Source organism: Fusarium solani (assembly GCF_023522795.1).
Source record: "Fusarium solani strain SB1 chromosome Unknown bctg00000012, whole genome shotgun sequence".
Classification (NCBI taxonomy): Eukaryota; Fungi; Ascomycota; class Sordariomycetes; order Hypocreales; family Nectriaceae; genus Fusarium; species Fusarium solani.
The window spans coordinates 1,988,979-2,016,038 of NW_027072146.1; the positions used below are offsets into that span (position 1 = coordinate 1,988,979).

Genomic DNA, 27,060 nt, shown 5'->3' on the forward strand with positions numbered 1-27,060 from the left:
CAACTACATACATATAAAGACGAGTTCCCTCAATGCTATCCTTGTGCTAGTGCTATAATAAGAGTATTCTGCTTAACCATCAGGGTATTTCGGTCTGAGGACTGCCAATATCTGGGACATCTTGGCCTGTCTGAGGTTCCAAATGCTGAACTGCTGCAGTGTCTGTTTCCCACAACCACCCCTCAGTTCCTACGCCTACTATGCTGTCTAGATCTGGATAAGAATCCAACAAGTTGGCAATAGATAATATCTGGTTCGGCGACATGCTATGGGGCATGGCATTCGATGGATCCAACACATCGCCTCCTACGTCTTCGGGATTGATCTCTTGCTGGCTGACAAGGAGCAGCATCTCGTGTAGACGAACAAGCTCCTCGCGACGGAAGCGTGCTGGGATATTGCCGTTGGCAATGAGTGTGTCGAGTAGGTTTAGGGACTTGTCAAAGCCAGATCCATCCACAGCGTTTGGGAACGGGTGTATGGCCGAGATTAGTGTAATGATGAAACCTGACGAGAATATCTGCTCAAGGTCAAAGGGGAGAAATATTTCTATACATATCCCCACGTAAGCCTAGTACTATTAACGCGCACAGGGTGAGAGATAAAATACCCACCTAACAGGTCATGCGATTGCAAGGCAGCCAATATGCGCAATGACTTGCTCGCAGATTCACTCGACGTTTTCAGAAGAGCCGTGATGGGCTCAACGGTATGTCGATCGGGACTACCACCAGACGTCTTGTCCTGCAGCCTGTCACGAAGAAGACAGATCAGAAGGGGTCGTGTAGCTAGAAGAATGCACTAATGTCCAGTTAGTACCATGTGCTATAGATAGGTGAACTCTGGGCATACCTGGTGATAGCAAAGATTCAGTGTTGCTGAAACTCGACCAACGGGACTGGAGTTCCCTGGCTTCCTCTGGGGACTGGCCAAATCATCTAGCTTGGCCAATTCTCGAAGAATCAGCTCTGGTTTCGAAGACGCAGAACCAAATCATCTCCGAGCTTAAACAGCTGCAAGGCTTCTCGAGTCCAGAATAGGTGACCCTGTGTGTTTGTCATGAGCCGGAAGGATGAACCAAGTCGATCATCCGTCGCATAAACAGCTGCATAGGCTTGGTTAGTCGAAACTGAAATATCTCCATCGTTTATCGAGCTCGGGGCGCCCATCAGTGATGCAAATTTCCTGTCCAAAATGTACAGGGTCCACCAGGCACTTCGATGTCTTGTTTCTTCAGTAGGATCGAGATAGCCCCCTGTCAGATCACGATGAAGGCCTTGACTTAGAGAGACGCGTAGAGCCAGCCCAAGCTATAGAGTATTAGTCCACCACCTGGAAGATTCAGGAAGGGACTTACATAAAGGTAGGCGCTGTTTCGATGGTCAATCGACTGAAGGTATAGAGCTAGACCACAGCAGATCTCAACAGATAAAATTGGATCTTGACAAAGTCCTGTTATATCCGGAAACATTTTGATGGCTTGTAAGAAGTATTCGTTTCCCGGTGGTTGTGCACTAGATCCAGCGCGCCCCAACAAGGCCTTGCCCAGAGCCATAACGACAAAGTACTGTATGTACTCGAGTCGGTTGGAGTCTATTGGCGGAGGGTCCTGACTGTATATGACATGTAGAGTCCGATTAAAGTTGGATTCCTCAAACAAATAGTAAGTTTGGGTAATGTGGAACTTGACAGTGTTGGTCAAGTAAATGGCATAGTCAAACGAAGGCAAATTGTCCAAGGTCGTCAAACTGGAATGATCCTTCAATGAAGCTGTATCCAATGGGAAAGCAGTGCCATCGACGTTCATCGGAACATCCGGTGAGGAGTGTTCACCGAGGTGTGCCTGAATCATGCTCATGGCATGTCGGCTATATGCCCATGTTGACGATGGGCCCAAGAAGCCTATTAGCAGTGATTAGCCATTTTTGCGTGGAGTGATGCCAGACCCAACTCACGTCGTTTGCCTTGATTATCCGTCATGAAGCTAGGAGAATTCGTGACTAAAGGGTTTCTCAGGCCTTTCAAGTGGTCGTTTGAGATCTCGGCTTGGTCATTGTCATCTTCTCGCGCAATCACTGTGATGTGTTAAAAATGAACTTATGGCCGCGATCGTGGGTTGAAGGCGATCCTGACCCTGCGCTTCATGATTCTCTGATGGCGTCAGTCGACGGTTTGCCCGTGCCGAGTCGGGGCCAAGCTGGTCATCTTCGGCTTTGCGTTTCAATTCATTCAGGTATCTTGATACATTCAACTCGTGTCCTAGTACGCAGACAAAGGCTTGTAACACTCACCTTTCGGAGACAACAATCTTCCTCTCGTGTTCAAAGAAGCATTCTGATTCGCGGCGCACGCAGTTGGTACATGGTTGTGATCCGGAACATCGGACTTTGCGTTCCCGGCATGCGACGCAGCTACGCCAAGGCATTGGTTAGCATATAATCCACTCTGACATACCCGTCACCATGACTCACGCTGCGCGCCGAGGCTTTGGCGCTGTCCTCTCCTGTTCGTGGTTGCTGGGAGGGGGCGTCATCGTAATTCGCTAACCAAGGTACCGGCCAAGACAGGTTCCGCATTTATGGGGGGACATTGGACTCCCTTGAGCAATCAGGAAAGAGCCCAGGTTTAAAGAGGCTGCTGTCAATGTTCGGCCGGCGCTCAACGTATGATGATGGCCGCTTAGACAGATGGATAAGGAGGCGTGCTCCCAGACAGTCACCAAGGCAAGTCACGATGCCCCGAGACCGAATATTCATGGGGTATTATGTCTTTATCGGGTCGCTAAGCTAGCTTACTATCCCGGTTTGTCACATGAGCATTCTCGACATTTGCAACCGCCGCCAAACACTTTGTCGCTCCACCAGCGATCAACCCAGAATCTTGCTGGCAAAGCATGAAGCGCACACCCAGCGAGTGAATGGCCCAGTCATGGATATCAGGCTGGTCGTAGATGCCTGCAAGACCCATGACTTTGCCGTGCTTCTTACAGGCTGCGCTCACTTGTCTCAATGCTCCCTTGAATCTGTCGCTGCGGAACTCTCCTGGCACGCCTAGCTCGATGGCTAGGTCGTTGGATCCGATGAGGAGAACATCCACTCCTTCCACAGAAGCGATTTCGTCGATCTTTTCGATGGCTGTTTCGTTTTCTATCATGACGAAAACTGTAGATGCAGAAGTGTTGCTCTCGCGGATGACCTGGTGCTGTGGTAAAGTCTTGAGAGAGAAGACGGGTAGTTGCCCTGTCATTGACCGGCAGCCCATTGGCGGGTATTTCGAAATTGCTACAGCCGCTTTGGCTTCCTCTGGAAAATAGAGGTGTTAGCAAATGTCGGCTTTAGCCTGAGGACTAGCTGCATACCGGCGCTCTGCACATGCGGGAAGATGACACCCATTGCGCCTCCGTCCAGCACCTTCTGGACGAACCCATTGCCGCTTTGATGCGGTACACGGACAAAGGGCGTTGTGCCAAGGGAAAGTCCAGCGCAACAGAGCTTGCTCGCATCGTCTACTGAGAGACTAGAGTGCTCCAGGTCGATAAAGAGACTATCGAAACCTGCATTCTTGGCTAATTGGACGACTTGCGGGTTCGTGACCAGTCTCACACCAAAGGCCTGTAAATTGTCAGCAAACTGGACAGTCAATGTGGTTGCCGCTGATAGAGACAGAGGCGACCGGTTATTTGTAATTAGCCTAGTTGCCAGCATAGGCAATTGGCGTCGACATCCATACCTTGCAAAGCTGCCCTGCAGCAAACCTTACCCTGAGGGTGTTCTGACAGGCAAGCATACTTGTTTCTTTTCTGATTATTTATTTTACAAGAATATCCTATTTTTTACAATCCCGCTCGCCAATTCAACCCAATTATTTATGTTCTCGAAAGATACGCAACCTCGGAGAGGGTCCCCGAACTAGCGTCCAAAATCCCCTCGGTGAGCCTCGCCGAGCACTTGAACCACCAGCTCGGCCATCTCGGTGTCTTCAGATAAAGCCTAGGGGAGGGATACCGCAAGGTGGAAATTGCTACATCATTCTAAGTTATCGTTTTCATACTTAATCATGCCACTCATTGTCAAGGGGCTTGCTCGTGGTGTCCGCCACATTGCCACCGTCGTCCCTTCCAGGTCCTTGCTCCAGCAGACCAGGTGTATCTCATCAAGCCATCTTCTTTACCAATCTTCAGACATGTTCAAGTCATTTCAGAGGGGTCCTGTGGACCCAATGTTCATTCTCAAGAAGAAGGCCGACGAGGATGTATCCCCAGAAAAGGCAGATCTTGGTGTCGGCATCTACCGGAATGAAGCTGGTCTCTACAGCGAGCTGGACTCGGTTAAACAAGTTAGGCTTTCGCTATCTACAAGGGGTCACGGGAGCTGACAAAGTCATTCGATCTTAGGCCAAGCTAGCACTGGCACAGAACGATCCAGGCCATGATGTGAGTCTCGAATCTCGACCCTTGTTGGCTTCGCGTATCTAACAGCTACCCAGTACGAGCTGACTACCGGCAACGCCCAATTTCTGGAGAAGGCTGCGGCTCTCTTGTTCGGGAAAGATTGCCAAAAGCTGAAGTCAGGTCAAGTATGTTCTAGCCAACCCGTCATCACCCCATCAACCACTAACAGACCCAGATCGCATCCGTGCAGACAATATCCGGCACAGGAGCGAATCATATTGCGCGGCATTGGCCCTCAGCCAATGTGTCTCGCCTCAGCCCCAGGTCTTTGTCGGTGTCCCAGCCTGGGGAAACTACAAGCCCATGTTCGAACTGGTTGGAATGCAAGTCACCGAGTACTCCTACTACGACTCCAAGAACCGAACCGTCAACTTCAGCTCCATCATCCAAGCTGCCCGTACCGCTCCCCCTCGCAGCGTCTTCATCCTCCAAGGCTGCTGCCACAACCCCACGGGCGCCGATCCTACAAAGGCACAATGGAACGAGCTTGCCTCGGTCCTCGAAGAGAACAGGCACTTCATCTTCCTAGATATCGCCTATCAAGGCCTGGGCGATGGCATGGATGAAGATGCTTACGCTGTGCGTCTCTTCGCAAAGTCCAAGGTCGACATGTTTGTCTGCCAATCCTTCTCCAAGAACTTTGCGTTGTACGGCGAGCGATGTGGAGTCCTCCACGCCGTGTGTGCCGACGCAAAGACAGCATCCGACGTCCACGATCGTCTTCGATGCCTGATCAGATGGGAATTCTCCTCCTCGCCAGCCTATGGAAGTCGCCTGGTCGACATTGTGCTTGGATCTGATCAGCGCACTGAAGCATGGTGAGCCCCCCTCTACAGAATGATCACCCGTCTGAGCTCTGTGCTGACTGCCACTTCCTGACAGGGAAACCGAGCTATACGACATGCGCCAGCGATTGAAGGGCCTGCGGAAGCAACTGCACAGTTATTTGACACAAGATTTGAAGGTGTGTGGCAGCATATGTGGTCCTGAACAGAAGCTAACCAAACAAACCAGACTCCAGGAAATTGGGAGCACATCCTGAAGGAAACTGGGCTCTTCTCGTAGGCGCAGACCTTTATACCCGATCTACAGGATTCTAATAGGCCACAGATACCTCGAACTTACGTCGACCCAGTGCAAAACGTTGGTCGATCGCCACCACATCTACCTCCCATCGAGCGGTCGAATCAATATTTCAGGGCTTAACAAGGATAACATTGAGAGGGTAGCCAAGGCCATTGATCGGGTTGTTAATGGAGACGTCAAGGCAAACCTGTAGCCAAGTCAAGGGGACACCAAAAAGAGAGAATGGACATGGCCATGGAGAGTGAGAGAAGCAATATTGCAAGTCAGTTGTGTAGTTCAGGCATTTGGTCGCCGATTATTATCTTGACACGTCTTCAAAAGAGGACATCAACCACAGTAACAAAGAACAACATTGTGCATTTACCCATAGCCATGAGTCCCACGTTAGTACTTATTTTCTTTTATGTGCATGTCTCTCGATTCAGAAAGTTGGCTCCTCAGCATGACACCGTGCAAGCTTTCTCCTCCGCATCGTAACCTCTCCTTCACGAATGAAACTCGGGGCTTCGGAACACGTTACAAAAAAATCGAGTCAACGAATTGGCAGCAAATTCCCTCAAGTTAGGTTCCCATGATTATCCAGTAGGTCGAGACTCGGGTTTGTGGAACGAATTAAGCTACCTTCAACATCTCCGCATTTAACCCCATGTGAGACGACCATGCCAGGGTCCTTCATCCGATAATCCTTGCTCAATCTCTTCTCTGTACGTAATGTGTAGTTCGTAAGCTTTCCGCGTCCTCCACACGCATATGCAGGGAACCTAGTGTACGCCTCCGGGAGAGGGTCTCTTGTTGCCACTCTCAGCTACCATGAGCCAGGGACTCGAACGGAGACCAAACCCCGTGGGCATCTAGATGTTTTAAACTCCACCTCTATCTATGCTATCTCTACTTATCAGTTATCATCCAAGGATAAAGCCCTCAATAAATCACCGACAGAGGAAGAAAAACTCTGTAAGGGAGAATCACGATACCAGTCATGACCAAGGGACCCACGCGGGGACCAAACCCCGTATACATCTACAAGGGCTTGCCCTGGTGATGGCATGACCGTGACGCTAAATGCTCCGCCTCTCCGCACCAGCTCACCTTGCGAGTCATGATTCTGGGGTAGAATGGGGTTAAAAAAGCTTGATAAAGCGTGGGGCGTTGGAGATAGGCTACTCGGTCGCTCTCACCGGGCGATACCATTAGCCTCGGTCACGGAGCCCGAGCACGATAATCCGCGGGGAGGTCCGTTCTTCTTTATCAGAGTTAGTGTGGTCCGGCAAGGTCAAAAGGCCTCGACTCCCTCGCTGGAGCTTGCCGTTTGTATCTCGACAACTCGATCACTTCTGTATCATTCTTTCAAGTTCAATCTTCAACTTTCGTCACAAGCATCATGGCCGAAACTATCGACAAGGAGAAGCTTGAGGAGCTGGGTGCGGTTGAGTCCCACACCCAGGGGGAAACCATCCAGTCCAATGAGTTGAAGCGAGACTTTAAACCACACCAGGTCTTCATGTTCTCAATTGCGTGTGCAATTGGAACTGGGCTGGTCATTGGTTCGGGCAGTGCTCTGTCCAGGGGAGGCCCTGGTAGTTTGCTCATTGCTTACATCCTCATTGGAATCACTGTGTTTTTCGTCATGACAGCTCTGGGCGAGATGGCGACCTTTTTGCCGATGAACAAGGGCTTTGGAGGATATGCGACCCGCATGGTTGACCCAGCTTTTGGGTAAGATACTCCTGCTCGACGGGCTAGGGAACAGTGTTGACTGAGAAACCAGATTCGCCACCGGCTGGAACTACTTCCTCAAGTACATCGTAGCAACACCGACGAACTTGACGGCTACTGGCTTGATCCTCCAGTACTGGAGACCTGACTTGAACGTGGCCATATGGATCACCGTCTTTGGAGTCCTCATCATTACAGTCAATGTACGTACCTCTGTCCAGCCTTTCTGGACTTTCGCTGACAGCTTCAGGTCCTCCATGTCAACAGCTTCGGCGAAACCGAGTTCTGGCTAGGCTTGTGCAAGGTTCTCATCATGACGACTCTCATCATCTCCACCCTCGTCGTCGCGCTCGGCGGAGGACCTAACCACGATCGATCGGGCTTTCGATACTGGCAAGAGCCAGGAGCTTTCGCGGAATACCTGGCCGAGGGAGCTAAAGGAAGGTTCCTCGGCTGGTGGGCGTGTGTTGTGCAAGCTTGCTTTGCGTTTACAGTGAGCATCAAACTGTCGTCGATGGCGAGTTCTTTTATCTGACTGGTATTCTAGGGAACTGAGGTCGTGGGCATGACTTTCGGCGAGACCCCCAACCCAAGGAAGAACGTTCCTCGAGCTGTGAAGCAGACTTTCTGGAGAATTGCTGTCTTCTACATCTTGGGCATTTTAGTCCTTGGCATGGCTGTTCCTTACAACAGCGAGAAGCTCATCGGAGCAACCAAGCAGGCAACCAGTGGTGGTAAGTTTACTAGCAACCCAAAAGTGTTGACAGTATCTAACTTGATCTGTAGCTGCCTCTCCTTTCGTCGTCTCTGTCAGCTTAGCCGGTGTTGGCGTGTTCCCCGATATTATCAATGGTTGTCTCTTGGTCTTTACCCTCAGCGCGGCAAGCTCAGGTACGTAACAACATACGGATTGCACGACCTCTTCGGCTAACAATTTTACTTTCCAGACATCTACTGCTCGTCTAGATCTCTTTACGGCCTCGCCAGGGACGGCCAAGCCCCACGCCTCTTCGCCAAAGCCCGTGACAACGGCAACCCCATCTACGCCGTCGCCGCTGCCTCCGTGTGCATCGCCCTTGGTTACATGAATGCCAGCAAGTCTTCATCTACAGTCTTTGGCTACCTTGTGAGCCTGGTGACTGTCTTTGCCGTCCTCAACTGGGTGGCTATTCTTATCACCCATATTCGCTTCCGTCAAGCCCTGAAGGCCCAAGGCATTGCCACCAGCGATCTGCCGTATGTGGGCTTTATGCAGCCCTATGGCTCCTATTTTGCGCTGTTCATTTCCGTTCTGGTCATCATCTTCAATGGTAAGGAATTTCCGCCAGTAAACCCTGAAAATCAAGAGTACTAACAAAGGCGGCAGGTTATGACGCTTTTATCCCGCACTTCAAGGTCGACGTCTTCATCCTCAAGTATATCGGCACCATTATCTTTGTGGGCAACGTCACGTGGTGGAAGCTCGCCAAGAAGACAACCTTCTGGGGTGCAGAGACTGTTGATCTGACGACTGGCAGGCGAGAGTTTGAGGAGAGGGAGAGCCACGAGGATGCGGAGTGGAACGGTGGCCTGCGAAAGAAGGTTCTGGGCTTCTTCAGAAAGTGATGTCTATACAAGGGTTTCCTTCTGGGAGCTTGCGGCATCAAGCATCGAGGTTACAATGATCAATGTTACGACACTGTAGGGAAAAGTCAATTCAAGTTTATAAGAAAGTAACAATGCATTGAAGATCCTATCGTTGATTCAGTGTTCGAATGCGATTGTTAATCGAAAGCAACGTAAGCAATTCGTATGTGTTGTCGTCCTGCGCCTTTTTACTGGCCAATATACGCGTACATATCTGCATGTCATGGCTGCCTGGTTGCTGACAATTGATAAGCCGTTTCCGGTAGGTGGAATACGTCTCGTTACGTGGGACGTTACGTACTGGACCATCGCAATCCCCGCTCAAGATATCGCAATCAGGAAGGATGTCGCTTGTTTTTAAGCCCCCTTTTTATCAGCGCAAGAACTGTCCCAGCCAATCTTTGAGATGATGAAAAATTCCAGCCAAGTCATTCAATCATGAACTCATCGGTCGACGCTATACTTGACGCAGAGGCCAGCTTTGGTCCAGCGGCGTCATACAGATTCGACTTTACCCTCTTGTTTGAGAATGCAGTCTTATCGATCCTGCCATCAACTTTGTTTCTTGTTTTGACTCCGCAGCGGCTGTTTTGGTTGATCAAGCAGCCTCGAAAATTGACCAAAAACTCGCAGTTCGTTCTCAAATTGGTACGACAAGCAACCGCCTCATGACCCATCTCTAACTGTTGTTAGGGTCTTATCGCTGTATATACCATTTTTCAGCTCACCGTTCTGCTGTGCTGGGTGCTTGGACCTCTTCCTGTACCAAAGTCGCAAATTGCAGCAGCTGTCTTGGTCTTTGTCAATGGCTTCTCGTTGGCCTTTTTGTCGTATGCCGAGCACACTCGATCCGTCCGGCCTTCAACACTTATCAACGTCTACCTACTTCTCACGCTCCTCTTCGACTGTGCCATTGCCAGGACGTTATGGCTCATTGGGGGTACAAAGCTGATAGCAAAGGTTTTCACTGCAACTGTTGCTATCAAGTTTACCGTGCTGGTTTCTGAGGCATGGGAAAAGAGGTCCATTCTTCAAGCCCAATATCGAGAACTCTCACCCGAGTCAACGTCTGGGATCTTGGGCCGGAGTGTGTTCTGGTGGCTTAATCCTCTGATGAAAATTGGTTTCGGTCGACCTTTGACTGAACAGGATTTGTATGTCACCGCTGGTTCTTTTCCTCAAAGAACACATACTCACTACGCGCTAGGTACACAATCGATGCTTCTCTTTCATCGAGGAGACTCATTGCCCGTGCACAAGATACTTGGAGCGCAAGCAAGTTATTAATTCCGCACTGAAAGCTTGTGCAGTTGCTGACAGCTTCTTCAGCAAATCACACCAAGAAGAATAGGCTTTTTTGGTCGACCATCTGGGCTGCAAAGGCAGTTTTCGCCTCTGGCATGCTTTCTCGTCTATGTTTGATAGCATTCAAGTACACGCAGCCTTTCCTTATCCAAAGGACCGTTGGCTTCGCGAGCGACTTGACCGAATCTAAAAGTATTGGATGGGGACTCACCGGGGCATGGCTCTTGGTTTTCATCGGCCTGGCCGTGAGTTCACTCCTGGTCGGCCAAGATCTGGACTAATTTGCATCAACAGATCTCCAACGGGTTCTACTACCACAAGACATATCAGTACGTTACAACGGAAGCTGAAGATGCCCTTATACTAACTATATAGGTTCATCACATCGGTCAGAGGCAGCCTCGAGAGTCTTATCTACAACAAGACGCTTGATCTTAGCACCACAGCGTTCGACGAGACCAGTAAGGCCGCCTGTGTTATTCGCAACAAGCAGTACTGACCTACCGATAGTCGCCGTCACACTCATGTCTACTGATACCGAAACCATTTGTCTCGGCTTCAGCAACTTGCACGAAGTCTGGGCTTCCCCGATTGAATGCGGTGTGGCGTTGTTTCTTTTATACAGGCAGCTCGGCCTTGCATTTCTGTCACCCATGATTGTCGCGATAGGTTAGAGCTTGAACACGAACCTTGGAGCTCTCACTAACTCGTTGTAGTTGCCACTGTCGGCATCATGCAGCTCGCCAAACACATGGGAAAGGCACAGAAGAGATGGGTCCGTGGCATCCAAACCCGGGTTGATGTGACTGCTTCCATGCTCGGATCAATGAAGGTGGGTATAAGCTCTCGGCTTTTAATTCTTGTTGCTCATGATCCTCTAGGAAGTCAAGATGCTCGGACTTACGGACGTCCTCAACAGCATGGTTCAAAAGTTGCGAATCAAGGAGTTGAAGCTTTCAAAGAAAGCTCGGAAGCTGCTGGTCTTGCGATTGATACTCGGTTGGATATGAAACTGGCCTTCTTTAGCCGCTTTGCAACTAACTGGTTGACTAGGATCCAGCACACAAACCATCTCGCCCCTGGCAACTTTTGCGACATTTGTCATCATATCTCAGAGCACAGGTCAACCATTGAACGTCGCCTCTGCTTACACTTCATTGTCTTTGATATATCTCCTGTCGACTCCCATGGCCACGGTCATTCGCACGATCCCAATGGTCAGCGTGTCTCTGGCTTGTTTCGATCGAATCCAGGCTTTCTTGTTGTCAGACAGCTTCAAGGATCATCGACTCCCTTTGAACACTGGCACCATCCAAGCAAATGACAGCACAAGTCTTTCTTCGAGAAGCAGTAGCGCTGTTGAAATGCAGGATCTATCATCATCGCAGGTGTTCTCTGTCGGAGATCCTCTGATGGTAATCTCAGACGCTAGTTTCAGCTGGGGTCAAGCAGAGTCCCCGATCCTACACAACATCTCTTGTACTATCCGGAAATCGAATTTCACCTACATCATCGGCAGTGTGGGGTCAGGAAAAAGCACGCTCTTGCAGGCCATGCTCGGAGAAACTAAACCTTCTAAAGGGTCCATCTTTACTGGCACCCGCAGGATTGCATTTGTTGGCCAAGAGCCATGGATCCAGAACTTGACTCTACGACAAAACATTTTGGGAGCTTTCAACTACGACAAGTCGTGGTATGACAAGGTCATTTATGCGTGCGCGTTAGAGCAAGATATCATGGATCTTCCAGCACGGGATGCCACAAAGGCTGGCAGCAAGGGAGTATCACTCAGTGGTGGGCAGAAGCAGCGACTCGCTCTCGCGAGAGCGGTCTACTCGAGGGTACCTGTCATCTTCCTGGACGATGCCTTTGCAGGCCAAGACGCTGCGACTGAGGAACACATCCATCGGATGCTCTTCTCTGAGGGTGGTCTGTTCCGAGAGATGGGAACCACTGTTGTGTGTGTTACAAATACCAGTAAGTTCCAGTCTATTATCTCATCCCTAGCTTACAATACTCATATGGATCCAGTTCATCGCCTCGTTTACGCGGATCACGTCATCGCGTTGAGTGAGCAGGGCTCCATTTTACACCAAGGAACTTTCGAACAGCTCAAGACAGATACCGCATATTTCAAAGGTCTTCACTTTGAGCAGAACGGATCCGCCTCCGAGGATGACAATTCCATTCCTGCTAGACCCGGTGAATTGACAACATCGAGCCCTCCAGCACCAGTAGAAGATACCCAAGCTTCACTCGGACAAGGCCTCGGAGAGTTTGCTACTTACGGATACTACCTCGGATCAGTCCCCTTGTGGCACGTTCTTCTGAATGCGTCTCTTGTTTGTCTCCACGCTGGAGGCTACAAGATGACTGAGTTACTGCTCAGTTTCTGGACAGGCCGTACTGGTGCGACGCAGCACGAGTCAAACAACTTCTACCTCGGCCTCTACGGCATGCTCGCTGGTCTTTCCATGGCTGCACTCATAACATGTGTTTTCTTTTATCTCATCATTACGGTCCCGCTCAGCTCCGAGGTCCTTCATGCTCGACTCCTGAAATCGATAATGGATGCCCCTTTATCTTTCTTCTCCAAGACGGATGTTGGAGTCACCACAACCCGTTTCAGTCAGGATATCTCCGTTGTCGATACTGAGCTTCCATTCACTTTAATCGATCTACTCATCAACATTGCGGTAGCATTCCTGTCTGCTGTGATGATGTGTGTGTTTTCTGGTTACTTTGCGGCGACTCTGCCTCCCATTCTGTTCTTTTGCTGGCGTAAGTTCAAGGTCCCATTACGTTTTTGCTTTTCTAACATCACATGCAGTTCTTTCAAAGTTCTATCTCCGTACGTCTCGGCAGATTAGGATTCTCGAACTACAAGCCAAGTCTCCTCTCTTCACCCACTTTCTCGACACCCTGCAAGGGCTGTCCAGCGTGAGAGCCTTTTCTTGGGAGACGCAATTCCGGGAGCAATACTTTGAGTTCCTCGACGCATCGCAACGCCCGTATTATCTGCAATTCTGCATCCAGCGTTGGTTGGCACTTGTTCTCGACCTAATGGTAGCTGCCATGGCTGGGATCATGATGGTGCTCGTCGTTCAGCTTCGAGGTCAATTTGCACCCAAGTTTGTGGCACTGGCTCTGCTCAACGTCACTTCGTTCAACGCATCCTTGACGCTCGTCATCAAGGGTTATACTCAGTTGGAGACTGCCTTTGGAGCGGTTGCCCGCCTCAAGCAATTTAGTTCAACCACGGAGAGTGAGAATCTAGCTAGCGAGACAGGTCAAGTCCCTGAGGAGTGGCCATCCTCTGGACATGTTGTCATCAAAAACATGACTGCTTCCTACACCAAGACAGGCAACCCGGTCTTGCATGGTGTGACGCTGGATATACCCGCCGGTTCCAAGGTTGGCATTTGTGGGCGAAGTGGAAGTGGAAAGAGTTCTCTCATGGGCTGTCTCCTTCGTCTCCTGGAAATCGATGCCAACTCCAGCATCGAATTCGATGGCATCGACATCACTACCATTCCTCGTCAAACCATCAGAGCCTCGGTAGCAGTGGTCCCCCAGCATCCATTCTTCATGAAAAACACCAGCGTCCGTGACAATTTGGCACCCCGAGGCGAGCGGAACGACGAAAGAATGCTCGCGGCACTCCACAGGCTCAAAATGCGAGATGTAATTGACAGAATGGGTGGATTGGACAGCATTCTGGACATTGATCGCCTATCTCAGGGTCAACGCCAGCTGCTCTGTCTCGCCAGAGCCATGCTTGCCAACAAGAGGATCATCCTCCTCGACGAAGCAAGCAGCAATGTGGATCCCAACTCGGAGCAACTTATCAGACAAGTCATTCGTGAGCAGTTTGTCGGATGCACCGTCATTGCCATTGTTCATCGGCTTGGAGCTGTGGTGGACTTTGATCGCGTCGCTGTTATGAGCGGTGGTCGCGTCGTGGAATGGGACAATCCCAGAGAGTTGTTGAAGCGGGATAGTGAGTTTAAGAAGTTATGGGACTTGACTTCGGGGTGAAGAGGGTTAAAGATTAGGAGATGATGAAAATGGTGTTGAACTTGGATGCCAACGAAGCTGAGTTTGCTTGTCTTCGTCACACATTTTGAAAGGGCTCCTCGAAGCTGTGCAAGACGCATAAGGACTGCATATATTCATTGCATAAGACAATTGCTCCCGTCAAGCACGTGTATGGTCACGTGAGGTGACATTACGAGAGTGTGCTCCACTATTGAAACGCCAATCAAATTGGTAAATGTCTGGCCATTTCAAACTGTCTCTTGAGTCCAACTGCACCTTTCAGCTATGGATGTCCCATTACACAGAGTAACGGAGACAGGTGTCTAATAAGAGCCTTCCTTGACATTTTATTTTGATTTCACTTATGTCGTATTTTAATACTTGTCTTTCTTATGCTCTCTCCTACATCCTCAAGAACAAGAATATATGAAGATGTGGTAGTTACCCTAGACCTTTAGCATAACACATGGGGTTGACAACTTCATTTCAAAAGGCTGATTGGTCTTTAAGCTCCTCATGGGATTTCTCATCTAATGTGATTGGTAGTTTCACAACATGCGGCAGGCAGATTTATTGCCCTCCGTTGCTCTCTCGCGTCTTTCAACGTGGTGCCGCGATCTCAGCCTCTTCAGCTCAGGATTTCGGCACAATGGTTGTGGCGACTTTCCGCTCCTGTGAGGCTGAGCACAGCATGATAAGTACATGATTGGTTCAATCTTATCTGAAACGCCTTTGATTGTGGATCCTGCGCCGCAAATGCCAGGATCGGAATTCAGCCTTTCAGCCCAACCAGGCGCAGCTGCAGTACAGATGAACCCCGTCCCAGTGATGTCACTGGAGCGCTCGATTGCTCCGGATGCGGTTAGCGCGAGATCACAGCAAGCGCTGGGATCAACGCAGTCATCCGCTGATCCTTGCCTCCTTTGGGGGCTGGGTAAATCATCACTCACAGTTCAGCGAGTATATAACATGTCGAGGACCGCCAAGGGAGTTTTTGGATATCATCATAGCAAGTAGAAACAACATCTATTCATACAATATCATGTCCTACAAGTCCATCTGTTCATCATTGTTACACACTCACCAACACCATCTCTCTCACACTCTCCAACATGAGCTTCCCTCAAAACAATGACATCACTTTCCCAGTCGAGTCACAACTCGGCAACCCTACCCTTCAAGTTGACTTTTCATGGAAGAAGCTCAAGGCGTTGGTCTCACAAAAGGACAAGTCTGGAGAGTCTGTTCCTCGATATGTCATCGACTACAACACCTTGAGGTCGCCCCATTTGGTCTTCCACCCTGCCGAGGACAAGTCTGTCACTATCGGATCCGGCACCCTCCACCCAGTCTCGATCCATGCCGACTATGAACTCCATGGTCACAAGGGAACTCTCAAGGCTCTAAGGCGCTTCGTCACCTCCTACACGCACCTGTCATACAACTACGCCGATGGCCCTGGAGACACCCCAGCTGCCATGACCTGGACTAGCTCTAGTGACTTCAAGAGCTGGGACTTTATTTGTCTCGACGAGAACAGCGTTCCCGTCGCCAAGTTCTCGGCTAACGCCTGGGCCATCAGCAAGGTTGGCTACATCGAGTTCATGGGCCCCAAGGCCAACAACCCCGACGCTCAGGAGGAGATTATGATCACTGGTCTCACTCTGTTCTCTCAGATGGTCCTTCGCACAAGTAGCATCCTGTCTCTCTTTGGTGCCATCTTCTCAAGACCCGGCCCGCTCGATAAGGAGGCAGCTGAGGGGTCCCGGAGGAGTGTGGAGGGAAAGGAATGGGCGGAGCACCAGGAGCTGTCCTTCCCTAAGGATAGCAAGTCCTAAGTGATGCGTGGATGTTTATTTGGTTCTTTTTGAGTCTCAATGTGTTGTTAGCGAGAATTGTTCCTTACGAGTTATTTAGTCCGGGGGGCATCGTTCTTCATGTCAATAGAATTTCTTTAAAACAGTATATGTCTGTGACTACGAGGCAAACTCGAGCATTGCGAGAGGACGCACCGCACATCACCTCTTTCCATCAATCTGGGAACATGCGATTTATAGCTTCGTATTTCAATTCATACTAGTGCTACCTACTCCACTTACTTATCGTACACTCCACCCTGGTTCGGTTTGGGTCAAGTTGACCGCGGATCTCCCATAATGAAAGACTCTACGTGAAAAATTTACCACTTACCGAACTTGTTATTTCCCTTCTCCTTCTTGTTCTGTTTCTCCTTGTCGCCTCCTTGATCTGGCTCCTCAGTCTTCTCCTCAGCATTCTGCTTGGGCTTCTTCACCCTGGTTCCTTTGCCTCTCTGCTGTGACTTATCATTGAAGTCAACAATGCTGTTTTTGAAGGTCTCTCTGACTTCCTCAGGGGACATAGCTTCGTCCACCGCTAGAAAAGCGGGACCAGACACTGTCTGAGTAGCCCACTCTCGGAGAGACGTCTTCCTGGGGTGTGCGTCCACCTGAATCTGAAGATTCAACTGGCCATTAGTAGTTTTCCCTTGGACATCCAAATGAAAATTGCCGTCTTCGATAACGGTGCCTGGGTGATTTCTCACCTTTTCCAGGGTTTGATCTGAGAGGTCCTCGATGAACCAGTTTAGGAGCTTGTCGCGGCTGGGCGCCATGGTTGCTAGATAGGTAGTTGAAGAAGGTGTTGAGTTGGGGAAAAGCGTTGAGTGTAATGTTGGTGGTTGCGAGTATAGCGTTGCTAGCTGAGCTGATGATGAGTTCACTTAATGCTCAGGGTAACGGCTTAATATAGGTAATCAATTGCCCCCTCTCCTAGGCGCATGTATTCTTCAAGACAGTTGTTCTATATGCATGATACCATGTTCAAGGCGTGTTAATCCAGACTGATAAGTGAAACTTGAGGTTGTATTGATGCGTTCAGGTCTCGCCCCGGAGAACTCCGTCTACACTTGGCACTTGTCTCGTATGGGACATTCTACTTTGGGGTGGTTCAAGTGCCTGTTTTCCCGTTCCATGGCTATTTACATACCATAGCAGACGAACAAATGGAGAATGGCCATGTTCTACTGCTGTGGTTAATACGTTCCTCGCATTTGGGAAGACAAAGCCTTAGATGAAAGAAAAGAACTCGGAATGAAACATGAACGTCCTTGATTGTTCAGCCTAGTGGCATCAAAGCAGACCGACCAAGGGAACAAAGATCGTCTCTGTGTGCTCTAATTTCTAATCTGCATAATTTCAGGTGTTTTCACAAATCCTGCATTGTTCTACGCCTCATTTCTGCCGCACGTCGCTTGCCTGCCACCCTTGATGATAAAATTTGACATGGCTCCTTTGTTTGCTTCACTTTCTGAAACAGCCGGAGCTGCTATTGCCAATTACAACACTTTTTGGATAACAAAGCATGATCTACAAGTGCAAACAATGAGGATGCATAAAATGTGCTGCATTCTGGACATAGAATTAAGTCAACTTCTCCATTCTGCCTACACAACTTCATCATCTATCAACACTTTTACCTACTACGAAAATGTCGACTTCACCTCGAGACGGAATTGTCTGGGACGATTTGGGCTGGGCCCTTGAACCCAAGTGGGCATCTGAGCCTAGCATCGAAGCGATCCAGGCCACGTGCCGGCGAGTTTTGCAGCTTGATGCGTCAGACGACTGTTCAGTGTCGTTCATGGCCGAAGGCGCCTTCAACAAGGTGTATCTTGTCGAGGACAACTGTGAACGGAGATGGGCCTTTCGAGTCTCGCTCCCGGTTGATCCTCACCTCAAGGTAGCTGGCGAAGCGGCAACTCTCTGTTGGCTCGAACGCCACTCGGACATTCCGGCACCCAAAGTGATTGATTTTGACGCCTCAAGGGAAAATGAGATAGGCTATGAATGGATCCTCATGGATCTTATGCCAGGAACTTCTGCGTACCGTCGGTGGCGTAAGATGACGATGGAGGCCAAGAAGACTCTGGTTGAGAAGATTGCTGAGTATCAAGCACAACTCTTCAACTCGGAATTTCGTACTATTGGCACCCTGAAGGATGAAAGCCTTGACGCCGATTCCAAACCGGACCCTGGAAAGCTCGTTAATCTCATGTTCTTCATGGGTAAGCGTTATGACTTGGATGTCCCTCGAGGGCCATATCGTTCCAGCCACGATTGGCTCAAGTCGTTCATCTCTGTCATCATTAAAGACCAAAAGAGAGTGATAAACGAACTCTCGAACTCGGATCCAGGCCCGAATCCACCCCCAGACAACAGCCCACCCCCAGACGACAGTTCAGATTCGGATATATTCTTATACTCATTATTAGACGACAGTTCACGCTCAGATGACAGCTCATCCTCAGACGACAGTTTATCCTCAGACGACAGTGTATCCTCAGACGACAGCTCATCCTCAGACGATAGCTTAGACTTGGATTTACCCTCGGAATCATCTTCAGACCAAAGCTCGGATTCGGATTCAGACTCAGATTCAGACTCGAGCTCAGACTCATTAGACTCATCAGACTCAGACTCAGACTCAGACTCAGACTCAAAGGAAAAAGCAGTCGCCGAGTACACTATCGAAGTGGCTGAGTTACTCGCTGATCTCCTCCCCGACATCTTCCCCAAAGTCCTGAACCCACCGGAGCGAACAGTACTGGTTCACGATGACCTTTCACTGGACAATATCTTGGTCGACGACGATGGCGCCATCACAGCCATCATAGACTGGGAATGCGTTTCGGCGGTGCCTCTCTGGTTCGCTACGCGGATGCCCAAGTTCCTTCTCGGGCCGGACCGTGAAGAACCCCCGGATCGCGATGGGTACATGGACGACGATGAAGAGATGGAGGCTGCGAAACGACTTCGCGAGGGCAACGATTATCTCGACAGCGAAGGCAAGAACCCCCTCTACTGGTACCACCTCATGGAATATGAGCGGACAGAGCTCAGGAAGCTGTACACGGACCGCTTGTCTGAACTGTGTCCTGCATGGGGAAGGGAATTTGCCGATAGCGGGCTGAAGAGGGATTTCTACGAGGCGATTTTTCGCTGTGCCGACCGTTGGCGTTTGATCAGAATTGACGACTGGGTTGGGGAGATCTGGGAGGGAGAGTTCCCGACGATGGCCGAGATGATGAAAACGGGCCGTACGTAGATGTTCCTTGTGTGCTGATTTTCTTTTGTTTTGTGCTGCATGATTTTGTAACTGTGCAACTTTTAATTATAGACCGTAGGTAGCGTAGATAAGTCAGATTGTTAGTCACGCTACGGAGAGTTTTAGTACGAAAAGAATAAGAAAAAAATGTAGTCTTTATTCATTGCTCTTGATGAACGCAGCTAGTTGTCATTGAAAAGATTACATCAAGTACCTACAATATGGAACTCTTCAACCCCCATCAAAGCTCCTTGCCAATCTCCTTTGATCCTTGCTTACTTTCGACCAGCTTCTCAGAGTCCAGCTTAATATCTCCGTCAAACACGCTGGCGATGGCCTCAAGACTCCGGCCAGATGTCTCTGGGAAGAGGAAATAGACACAAGCGACTTCAATGCACAACCAGCCTACATAAACTCCGTAGTACTTCCACGCTAAAGCCTGGAGACCGATGGGATTGACAAAAGAGTTGACGAATCCTGCCCCCTTGCCAAAGAACATGAGAACCGAAAAGCCTTTGGCTCGGATGGGGTCAGGGCAAGATCTCGACGGGATATGAGTAGAGTAGAGCGTTGAAGGCAAAGTTGAAGAATGCGTAAAAGATGAAGAGCATTGCCAGAACACCGTGACCAGCGGCTTTGTTACCTCTTTCGTTGAACAGACCCGCGCAAAGAGTCTGGCTGCTGAACACGAGGAGCATGCCGACAACGGAAATCATAAACTGTGTTCGGCGCTTGAGTCGACCGGAAGCAAAGGCGGAAGCCACAGATGTGAGCCAGTTGAAGATCATCAAGCAGCCGTTGATGATGTTGGTGTGTCTGGCATTCGTAATTCCAACTGTTTCGAGGACTCGGACTAGGTAGTACGAGACAAGGCCGTTTCCAGACCACTGTGAGAAGAGACCCAAAAGAACGATGACAAGCAGGCGATGGCGGTTGCCGGGTGTTTTGAGCAGAGATGCCCATCCAGTAGCGTTCGCAAGTTCCGCTTCAATGACACCACGCATCTGGCGATACTCCAACTCGACAAACTCGGAGGAGGCATCTCCGTTCGCATGGTACTTGACCAAGATCTCCCTTGCCTTTTCGGCTTGTCCCTTTGCAATGAGGAAGCGTGGAGACTCGGGGAGGAACCAGATACCCAAGATCTGGACAAGAGCTGGTGCAGCTTGCAGGTAGGATGGGATTCGCCATGCCCAGTTGTTGGGGATCCTGAATGTTCCAAACGTTGTCCATGCGGCAGCTATGGCACCGAGATACCAGGAAGTCTGGTACAACGATGTGGCGACTTGTCGATCCTTGGGATGGGCTAACTCGCCGATGAGCATGGGGGCGTAGGTGTTGGCAAAGACGAGACCGAAGCCAATGATGAAGCGAGAGATCAAGAACATGGAAACTGTCAAGTTGCATTAGTGAGAAAAATACTAACGGATACTATTTCTGGTTTCTTACTGTGAACACATGCGCCTTGAATGACACCCCCAATCAACATAATCACTGCTCCGAGAAATATGCCCATACGACGACCCCAGCGATCGCCAACGACGCTGATGAAAGGCGTTGCAACAATGCATCCAAGGCCTAGAATAGCATTGAGGAGGCCAAGAATACTGCCGCGGGGACTGTTGAAATCTGTGATTGAGCAAAGCTGTCAGCCAGACTATCCATCACTGAAGCCTAACATGGCGAACTTACAAGAATCCCAAGCTGGCACTGCTTGAAGACCGCTCATCATCGCCCCGTCAAATCCTAGCGTTACAGCTGGGACAAGACATCCAGGGATCATGAGGAGATAGAGATTGAACAAATTGCGGCTCTGGTAGAACGGTGGTGCATGATGGGCGAGTTCCTGGATGCGCTGATCCAGCTCCTCGACGGTTTCATGACCAGCCGCAGAAACATTAACAGAGCTTGCCTCTTTGCTTTGTGAGGACGCCATGGCGGTCTTAGTTGGATAAGATGATGAAGTGTTGAAGGCCGTGTGATGGTGAGCTGATGATCCTCTTGCTGTGGGAGGTTGCTTCAACTTATACACGACGTGAAGTGACAACCTTGTGAAGTCTCGCTTGTTGGTTTGGATCGCGTCATCCCTCCCAGTTGATGAGAGCAGATTAACCTCCAACGCGTTGGCTGTTCAAAGAAGCTATAGTTCAATGCGTGGCGCGGGGAGAGCATTCGATCAATTTGATCTATCGGCAAACCTGACCAGGCTGGATCTTGAATAGCGGCCTGGGATTGGCTCGATAAGTTGGCCTGCGAGATGATGCCATTCATCCCCAGATCGCGATCGTCTGCCCACTTCACGGCCCCTCAGCTCGAGCCAATCAGTGCATCAAGACTCCGAGAGGACTCCGAAGCTTCGGCCGGAGAGCCAATGAGTGATCACCCACGCCGATCGCAGTTCGGAGAGCCAAGAATCCACTTGTTCAGTCTCCACGGGTCTATTTCCGCGCCCGGTAACGAATTGCAGGGTTGCATTTAGAGGGAACATGTACGAATGGGATGTGTTGCAAGGGCATAAGAGGGGAAGACGCCGCCGAAATGACCGATCTCGGTTCAACACACCGCATCCTCCACAGCTCGCCACAATGAGTCCCGATTCTCTTTACAAGATTCTTTCATCTCTCACGCTTGAGGAAAATATACGTTTTCTTTCGGGTGTTGACTGGTGGCGCACCCCAGTCATACAAAGGGACGGGGTCTTTGTACCCCATATCAAGGTATGTCTTTGTTCTCAGTTTGTCAAACACGAACGCAAGTTGACATCCTTTATCTCAGTTCACTGATGGGCCCAACGGTGCCCGGGGAGAAAGCTATGTCTCTGGCATCAAGGCTGCATGCTTCCCATGCGGGACATGTCTCGGCTCGACATTCGACACGTCGATCCTAGAGAGAATCGGCACCGCGATAGCCAAAGAAGCAGAGACAAAGTCTGCAAATGTCCTCTTGGGTCCAACCCTCAACGTGATCCGTTCCCCGCTTGGGGGTCGAAATTATGAGACCTACAGCGAGGATCCTCTCGTTCTGGGCCATTTGGCAGCTGCCTATGTCCGTGGATGCCAGTCTACGGGCCGTGTCGCGGCAACTCCAAAGCACTTTGTGGCGAATGATGCCGAGAATCAACGGACGACGCTCAGCGTCGAAGTTGAGGAGCAGGTGTTGAGAGAGATTTACCTGAAGCCATTCCAGCTTGTGCTTAAGTTCTCGGACCCTTGGTGTATCATGTCAAGGTGAGGAGTGTTCTTAATGATTTGCATGGCTCCTCGTCTTTGCTGACCGTTAATGTGCAGCTATAACCGAGTCCAAGGAACCTATGTTGCCGACAGTGATGATCTCATCAACGGCACCTTGAGAGATGAATGGGGCTTTCAAGGGCCCGTCATCTCAGACTGGATGGGGACTTACTCGGTCGCACCTGGAATCAACGCTGGTGTCGACATCGAGATGCCCGGTCCACCGAAATGGCGCACCTCGGACGCGGTGTTGAAGCTTGTTCAGCAGGGCAGCATTTCTGAGGAGGTCATCAACAAGAGCGTTTTACGCATTCTCAAGTTGGCTTATCGGCTCGGTCGATTCGAGAACCCCGAGGAACCTCCCGAGCGCGCGGTTGAAGACCAGGCTCGCGATAATCTTATTAAAGAAGCCGCAGCAGACGGAATCGTCTTGCTCAAAAACGCTGGAGACATATTGCCCATACCAAAGAGTTCAACTGTCGCGTTGATCGGTCAGCATGCGAGCTCTGTTGTCCTCGGAGGCGGAGGAAGTGCCCGAGTCGATGCTTTGCATGCGATTACTCCGATCGAAGGATTCAAAAGGCTCGGCTACGGAACCAGGACGGCAGCGGGTGTGCCTGTCTTTGGGGCAGTTCCTCACGCTGACCCCAGCTTTGTATTTCCTACGGACAGGCCGCATCACTCTGAACTTCCTGTTCGGTTGGAGTGGTTCAACGGCTCTGTCATTGGCGAGGATCTCGTTCACGAAGAGTTCCGCCCTCAAGCCGAGTACATGATCAAGGAACAGTGGCCAGAATATCTTGACAAGGTCAAATACTGTACACGCATCACATTCGATCTGGTGGCACCGTCAACAGGCAACGCAATCTTGTCGGTCATCAGCACAGGACGAGCGAGATGCTACATCAACGACCAGCTTGTTTTTGAAAGACCACAAGAGACCAAACTGCGACCTGAGTCTTTTTACTTCTTTAAAAAGCAGCTGGAGAGACGTTTCACCCATCATGTGGAAGAGGGTCGCCGTTACAATATCAGGCTGGAGTCTTGGGCTTGCGACCCTGATATCTTGGCTGGACCGCCTGTGTTTGGAAAGATGTTTCAAGGAAGCTCCATTCGCTTCCATGAGGAGATCAACCTGCAAGCCTCATTGAATGATGCCAAGAAAGTGGCCTCAGAAGCTGAGTATGCCATTGTCTGCGTCGGAACGACTAACGAGATTGAGTCGGAGGGCTTCGATCGAGACACGATGGACCTCACACCGGAACAATACGACTTGATCAAGGCAGTTGCCTCTTCAAACCCCAAGACGGTGGTTGTAAACTTTTCAGGCGCACCCATTGGTCTCTCTCAAATCGTCGATGTCGTTCCTAGCATCGTACAAGCCTGGTTCCCCGGACAAGAAGCAGGGCTGTCTGTTGCAGCCATTCTCTCCGGGCAAGTAAACCCTAGTGGTAGACTGCCGCTGACATGGCCACGCAGGCTGGAGGATAACCCATCGTTTGGAAATTTCCCCGCCGGCCCTGATGACATTCTTCGATATGAAGAAGGGCTTGACGTGGGATATCGGTGGTATGATCAAGAGAGCAAGCCTGAGCCTTTGTACCCATTCGGCTTCGGACTTTCCTACACACGCTTCAAGGTTGTCGACGCTGAGATCCAAGACGGAAGAAAGACGTTGAGTCTTGAAGAGGAGGTTGTGGTTAGGGCTAGAGTCTCAAACGTTGGCCCTCTACGAGGCAAGGCTGTAGTCCAGTTTTACGTGTCTGCACCTCACGATAGTTCAGTCCCTGGACTTGTACGGCCTGTGAAGGAGCTACAAGCATTTGAAAAGGTCGAAATTGAGCCAGGGGAGACGCAAACTGTCGAGGCGCGCCTAGACAAGTATAGTGTGAGCGTCTATGATTCGGCGGCAGGGAGATGGCACGCGGAGAAGGGGGCGTATACGGTCCATATCGGCTTATCAAGCGATCAAGCACATACTGATGTGTCATTCTCAGTACCAGACACCTTTACCTGGACAGGCCTTTAGAAATGGTTACTAGCTACTTAGACACATCTGTCTTGTGATGCAGAGGTAGATCAGGATCATTACATATGTACTACCCATTTGACTCATCTCCATCCAACGACCGAAGCCGTGTGATTTTCATGATATTTTCTCACAGGTTGGCATTCACCAGCTGTTTCTCACGCGCTAGCTACCTAGGCACTGTCGTACACGAGGCACGTAGGATGGCGTGCTCCGCAAGCCGCATGTCGCCAGAGTACTAATCTCTTCTTCGCAGCTGGTCTTCTCAACGAGGGCAGGTACTTGTGATCCCTCACCACTTGCCCAAGATGCCGCGGAGAGCGTGTTATGCGTGCCGGTAAGCGAAGAATGTTCCCAGGCTGAGTCAAGTGGTGATGATTGCTGACCAGTGAGTCAAGGTCTAGCAAAGTCCGCTGCAAAGTCCAGGGTGGCGCAACCGGCTGTGAAAGATGTGTGGCGAGAAAGCTTCACTGCTCCTACACGCCCAAGTCCCAGTCTTCATCCCGCTCAGATCTAATCCCCAGTTCCCCATGGGCGCCGCCAGAGCAAAGCGCCTTCGAGTCTCCTCCGATGAGACAAGCTAACCAAGATTATCGGATGGAACGTGGGACTCTGGGGTTAGACGTTGGAAAAGGGCGCCCGGAGGATCTTCTCAGAGAGGGAGAGTTTACTCACTCCCTAATACTCCTGTATTTCAGCAACTTCAGCGATATTCACTTCATGTTCGACGAGGAGTTATTCCTTGCCGACTTTTCCACCAGTCAGATCCCCAAGGTAATTCTCTACTCCATCATGGCTCTGAGCATTCGGTAGGTTTTATACTGGTACATAATTGATACTCACTCGCTCTTACACATATCCAAGATTCTCAATGGCGCCATTCACCGAAGATCTACCACCGTGTCATAGGGGGGAGCTTCTTTTTAAGCACGCCCGAACCCTCCTTGTCGAAGACTTTGATTGGCCGTCTGTTCCGACAATCCAAGCTTACCTCTTGCTGGGTACCTACAAACTGGCATTTGGCGGCTCAAGACAAGCATATGTATATCTTGGTCAGTCAAAACTCACCTTCAATCTACCAGCTAACTGACTTCCCCAAGGCTTCGCGGCGAATATGCTCAGAGCTCTGAGACTACTGGATATCAGCGAGGGCGAGCCATCTGTGTCTGTGGAGACACACAGGCGGCTCATTTGTACCATGGCACTCATGGATAGACTGATATCCTTTCCACTCAGACTGACACCGCACTTTTCTCGCCGAGACAAGATTCCCCACATGTTGCACGACGATGAGTTTCTAGCCTTGAAGCGAGGCAGAGCAAGTCAGACTTTAGGAGCTCATTCAAATGTCAAAGTTGTCAGTGTGTCTCAGGAAGTCATGTTCCTTTCAGAGATACTAGCTGAGCTTTACGAGCTGTTCCATGATGGCCAGGATGACGTGAATCAAGTTCTGTCCAAGTTCACCCGTCATTCAGCAACAAGAAGTGCCAGCCTTCTTTGGACTCCTTCAAACATCTCTCATCACTTACGCCACGATACCCTTCGGCAGTTTGCATACATGCACCTGCTATATCACCATATCGGCCAACTAGTCCACTTCAAAGCCCTCAGGCCGACTTCGACCCAAAGTCAAGCACAGAGAGAGTCAGCTGCAGAATGCCACCGCCATGCTAACTCAATTGCAGCAATTGTCGAGACTCTATGGGACCAGGCCGGCTTTGATCTACACAACTTTTCTGTCGGCAAGATCCTTACCACGGCGGTTGTGGTATATGCTCATGCTCTTCTGGAAGCTTCTACAACCGAGGCAATTCAACAACTCCACGATCAAATAACCATTCTGACGGGTTGCGTACACCGCATTCAGAACCATACGCGAATGTTCATATGGGTAGTAAGTAAAGTTGACCTGGAAAGAGTTTCGTATGTCGCTAACGGAGTTATAAAGCATCAACACTTGGAAACGTTTGTAAACATGTTTAGTCGTGACAAGTCGATCTGGGCAAGGATGTTCAATGACAACCCTCATCTTCTGCGCCAGATGCTATACCTTGGGAGCTACTACGAAAAGTTTGACCCGCGGACTGCAGGTAAGCATCTGACTTGGTTTCTGGCTTTGCAACGAGTAACCCTAACGACTTGAGCAGGGCGCCGAATAGGGATCGAGGCATTGTTGGAGTCAACGTGAGAATAACATGTGTGGATACAACTTTGTGGCACTGCTAGAAAAACAGAATAAAGGAAATAACTTGAAAGGAATATACCTTGTTTGCGAGTTATTTAGTGGGTAGGTTTGAAACGGGGGAGTAATAGCTCGCAGTTCCCTTACTCCCAACTTTCAACCTGTCCAGAACTCAACATTATCAGATTTGCCTTGATGATTTTCAAGATCTTTAAAGAGGCAAGATCGGTCCTGGCAGTGCGAGGAATCATGTAGACATTGATTTGATACGGCA

General features: G+C 50.0%; 9 protein-coding genes across 9 annotated transcripts; 6 read left to right on the plus strand and 3 right to left on the minus strand.

The window, feature by feature from the left end:
• Positions 1 to 79: 79 nt before the first annotated feature.
• Positions 80 to 3,786, minus strand: MRS44_016684 (uncharacterized protein; the record flags this gene model as incomplete). Its single annotated transcript, XM_065618136.1, has 12 exons — positions 80 to 549; positions 615 to 801; positions 853 to 942; positions 990 to 1,310; positions 1,358 to 1,902; positions 1,956 to 2,075; positions 2,134 to 2,237; positions 2,292 to 2,411; positions 2,455 to 2,503; positions 2,796 to 3,302; positions 3,359 to 3,611; positions 3,760 to 3,786. 12 exons carry the CDS (start codon positions 3,784 to 3,786, stop codon positions 80 to 82), a joined length of 2,793 nt encoding a protein of 930 aa, XP_065474208.1.
• Positions 3,787 to 4,056: 270 nt separating this feature from the next.
• Positions 4,057 to 5,729, plus strand: MRS44_016685 (uncharacterized protein; the record flags this gene model as incomplete). Its single annotated transcript, XM_065618137.1, has 7 exons — positions 4,057 to 4,335; positions 4,394 to 4,432; positions 4,486 to 4,570; positions 4,626 to 5,268; positions 5,333 to 5,414; positions 5,465 to 5,511; positions 5,561 to 5,729. The coding sequence occupies 7 exons, from the start codon at positions 4,057 to 4,059 to the stop codon at positions 5,727 to 5,729; spliced, it is 1,344 nt and encodes a 447-aa protein (XP_065474209.1).
• A 1,188-nt stretch (positions 5,730 to 6,917) lies between these two features.
• Positions 6,918 to 8,857, plus strand: MRS44_016686 (uncharacterized protein; the record flags this gene model as incomplete). Its single annotated transcript, XM_065618138.1, has 7 exons — positions 6,918 to 7,252; positions 7,305 to 7,455; positions 7,497 to 7,745; positions 7,800 to 7,986; positions 8,039 to 8,143; positions 8,200 to 8,562; positions 8,619 to 8,857. 7 exons carry the CDS (start codon positions 6,918 to 6,920, stop codon positions 8,855 to 8,857), a joined length of 1,629 nt encoding a protein of 542 aa, XP_065474210.1.
• Positions 8,858 to 9,316: 459 nt separating this feature from the next.
• MRS44_016687 (uncharacterized protein) lies at positions 9,317 to 14,221 on the plus strand (the record flags this gene model as incomplete). Its single annotated transcript, XM_065618139.1, has 12 exons — positions 9,317 to 9,526; positions 9,572 to 10,032; positions 10,086 to 10,157; positions 10,230 to 10,428; positions 10,478 to 10,512; positions 10,559 to 10,644; positions 10,694 to 10,852; positions 10,900 to 11,015; positions 11,065 to 11,182; positions 11,237 to 12,160; positions 12,215 to 12,964; positions 13,014 to 14,221. The coding sequence occupies 12 exons, from the start codon at positions 9,317 to 9,319 to the stop codon at positions 14,219 to 14,221; spliced, it is 4,338 nt and encodes a 1,445-aa protein (XP_065474211.1).
• Positions 14,222 to 15,333: 1,112 nt separating this feature from the next.
• On the plus strand, positions 15,334 to 16,059 carry MRS44_016688 (uncharacterized protein; the record flags this gene model as incomplete). The annotated part of the gene is made up of 1 exon (XM_046276665.2): positions 15,334 to 16,059. The coding sequence occupies one exon, from the start codon at positions 15,334 to 15,336 to the stop codon at positions 16,057 to 16,059; it is 726 nt and encodes a 241-aa protein (XP_046130724.2).
• A 341-nt stretch (positions 16,060 to 16,400) lies between these two features.
• On the minus strand, positions 16,401 to 16,853 carry MRS44_016689 (uncharacterized protein; the record flags this gene model as incomplete). The annotated part of the gene is made up of 1 exon (XM_046281338.2): positions 16,401 to 16,853. The coding sequence occupies one exon, from the start codon at positions 16,851 to 16,853 to the stop codon at positions 16,401 to 16,403; it is 453 nt and encodes a 150-aa protein (XP_046130723.2).
• An 875-nt stretch (positions 16,854 to 17,728) lies between these two features.
• MRS44_016690 (uncharacterized protein) lies at positions 17,729 to 19,345 on the plus strand (the record flags this gene model as incomplete). The annotated part of the gene is made up of 1 exon (XM_065618140.1): positions 17,729 to 19,345. One exon carries the CDS (start codon positions 17,729 to 17,731, stop codon positions 19,343 to 19,345), a length of 1,617 nt encoding a protein of 538 aa, XP_065474212.1.
• A 530-nt stretch (positions 19,346 to 19,875) lies between these two features.
• Positions 19,876 to 21,281, minus strand: MRS44_016691 (uncharacterized protein; the record flags this gene model as incomplete). Its single annotated transcript, XM_065618141.1, has 3 exons — positions 19,876 to 20,738; positions 20,795 to 20,974; positions 21,038 to 21,281. The coding sequence occupies 3 exons, from the start codon at positions 21,279 to 21,281 to the stop codon at positions 19,876 to 19,878; spliced, it is 1,287 nt and encodes a 428-aa protein (XP_065474213.1).
• Positions 21,282 to 21,930: 649 nt separating this feature from the next.
• On the plus strand, positions 21,931 to 26,792 carry MRS44_016692 (uncharacterized protein; the record flags this gene model as incomplete). Its single annotated transcript, XM_065618142.1, has 9 exons — positions 21,931 to 22,062; positions 22,121 to 22,572; positions 22,633 to 24,463; positions 24,861 to 24,941; positions 24,998 to 25,413; positions 25,469 to 25,656; positions 25,705 to 26,498; positions 26,553 to 26,694; positions 26,752 to 26,792. 9 exons carry the CDS (start codon positions 21,931 to 21,933, stop codon positions 26,790 to 26,792), a joined length of 4,077 nt encoding a protein of 1,358 aa, XP_065474214.1.
• Positions 26,793 to 27,060: the final 268 nt, after the last annotated feature.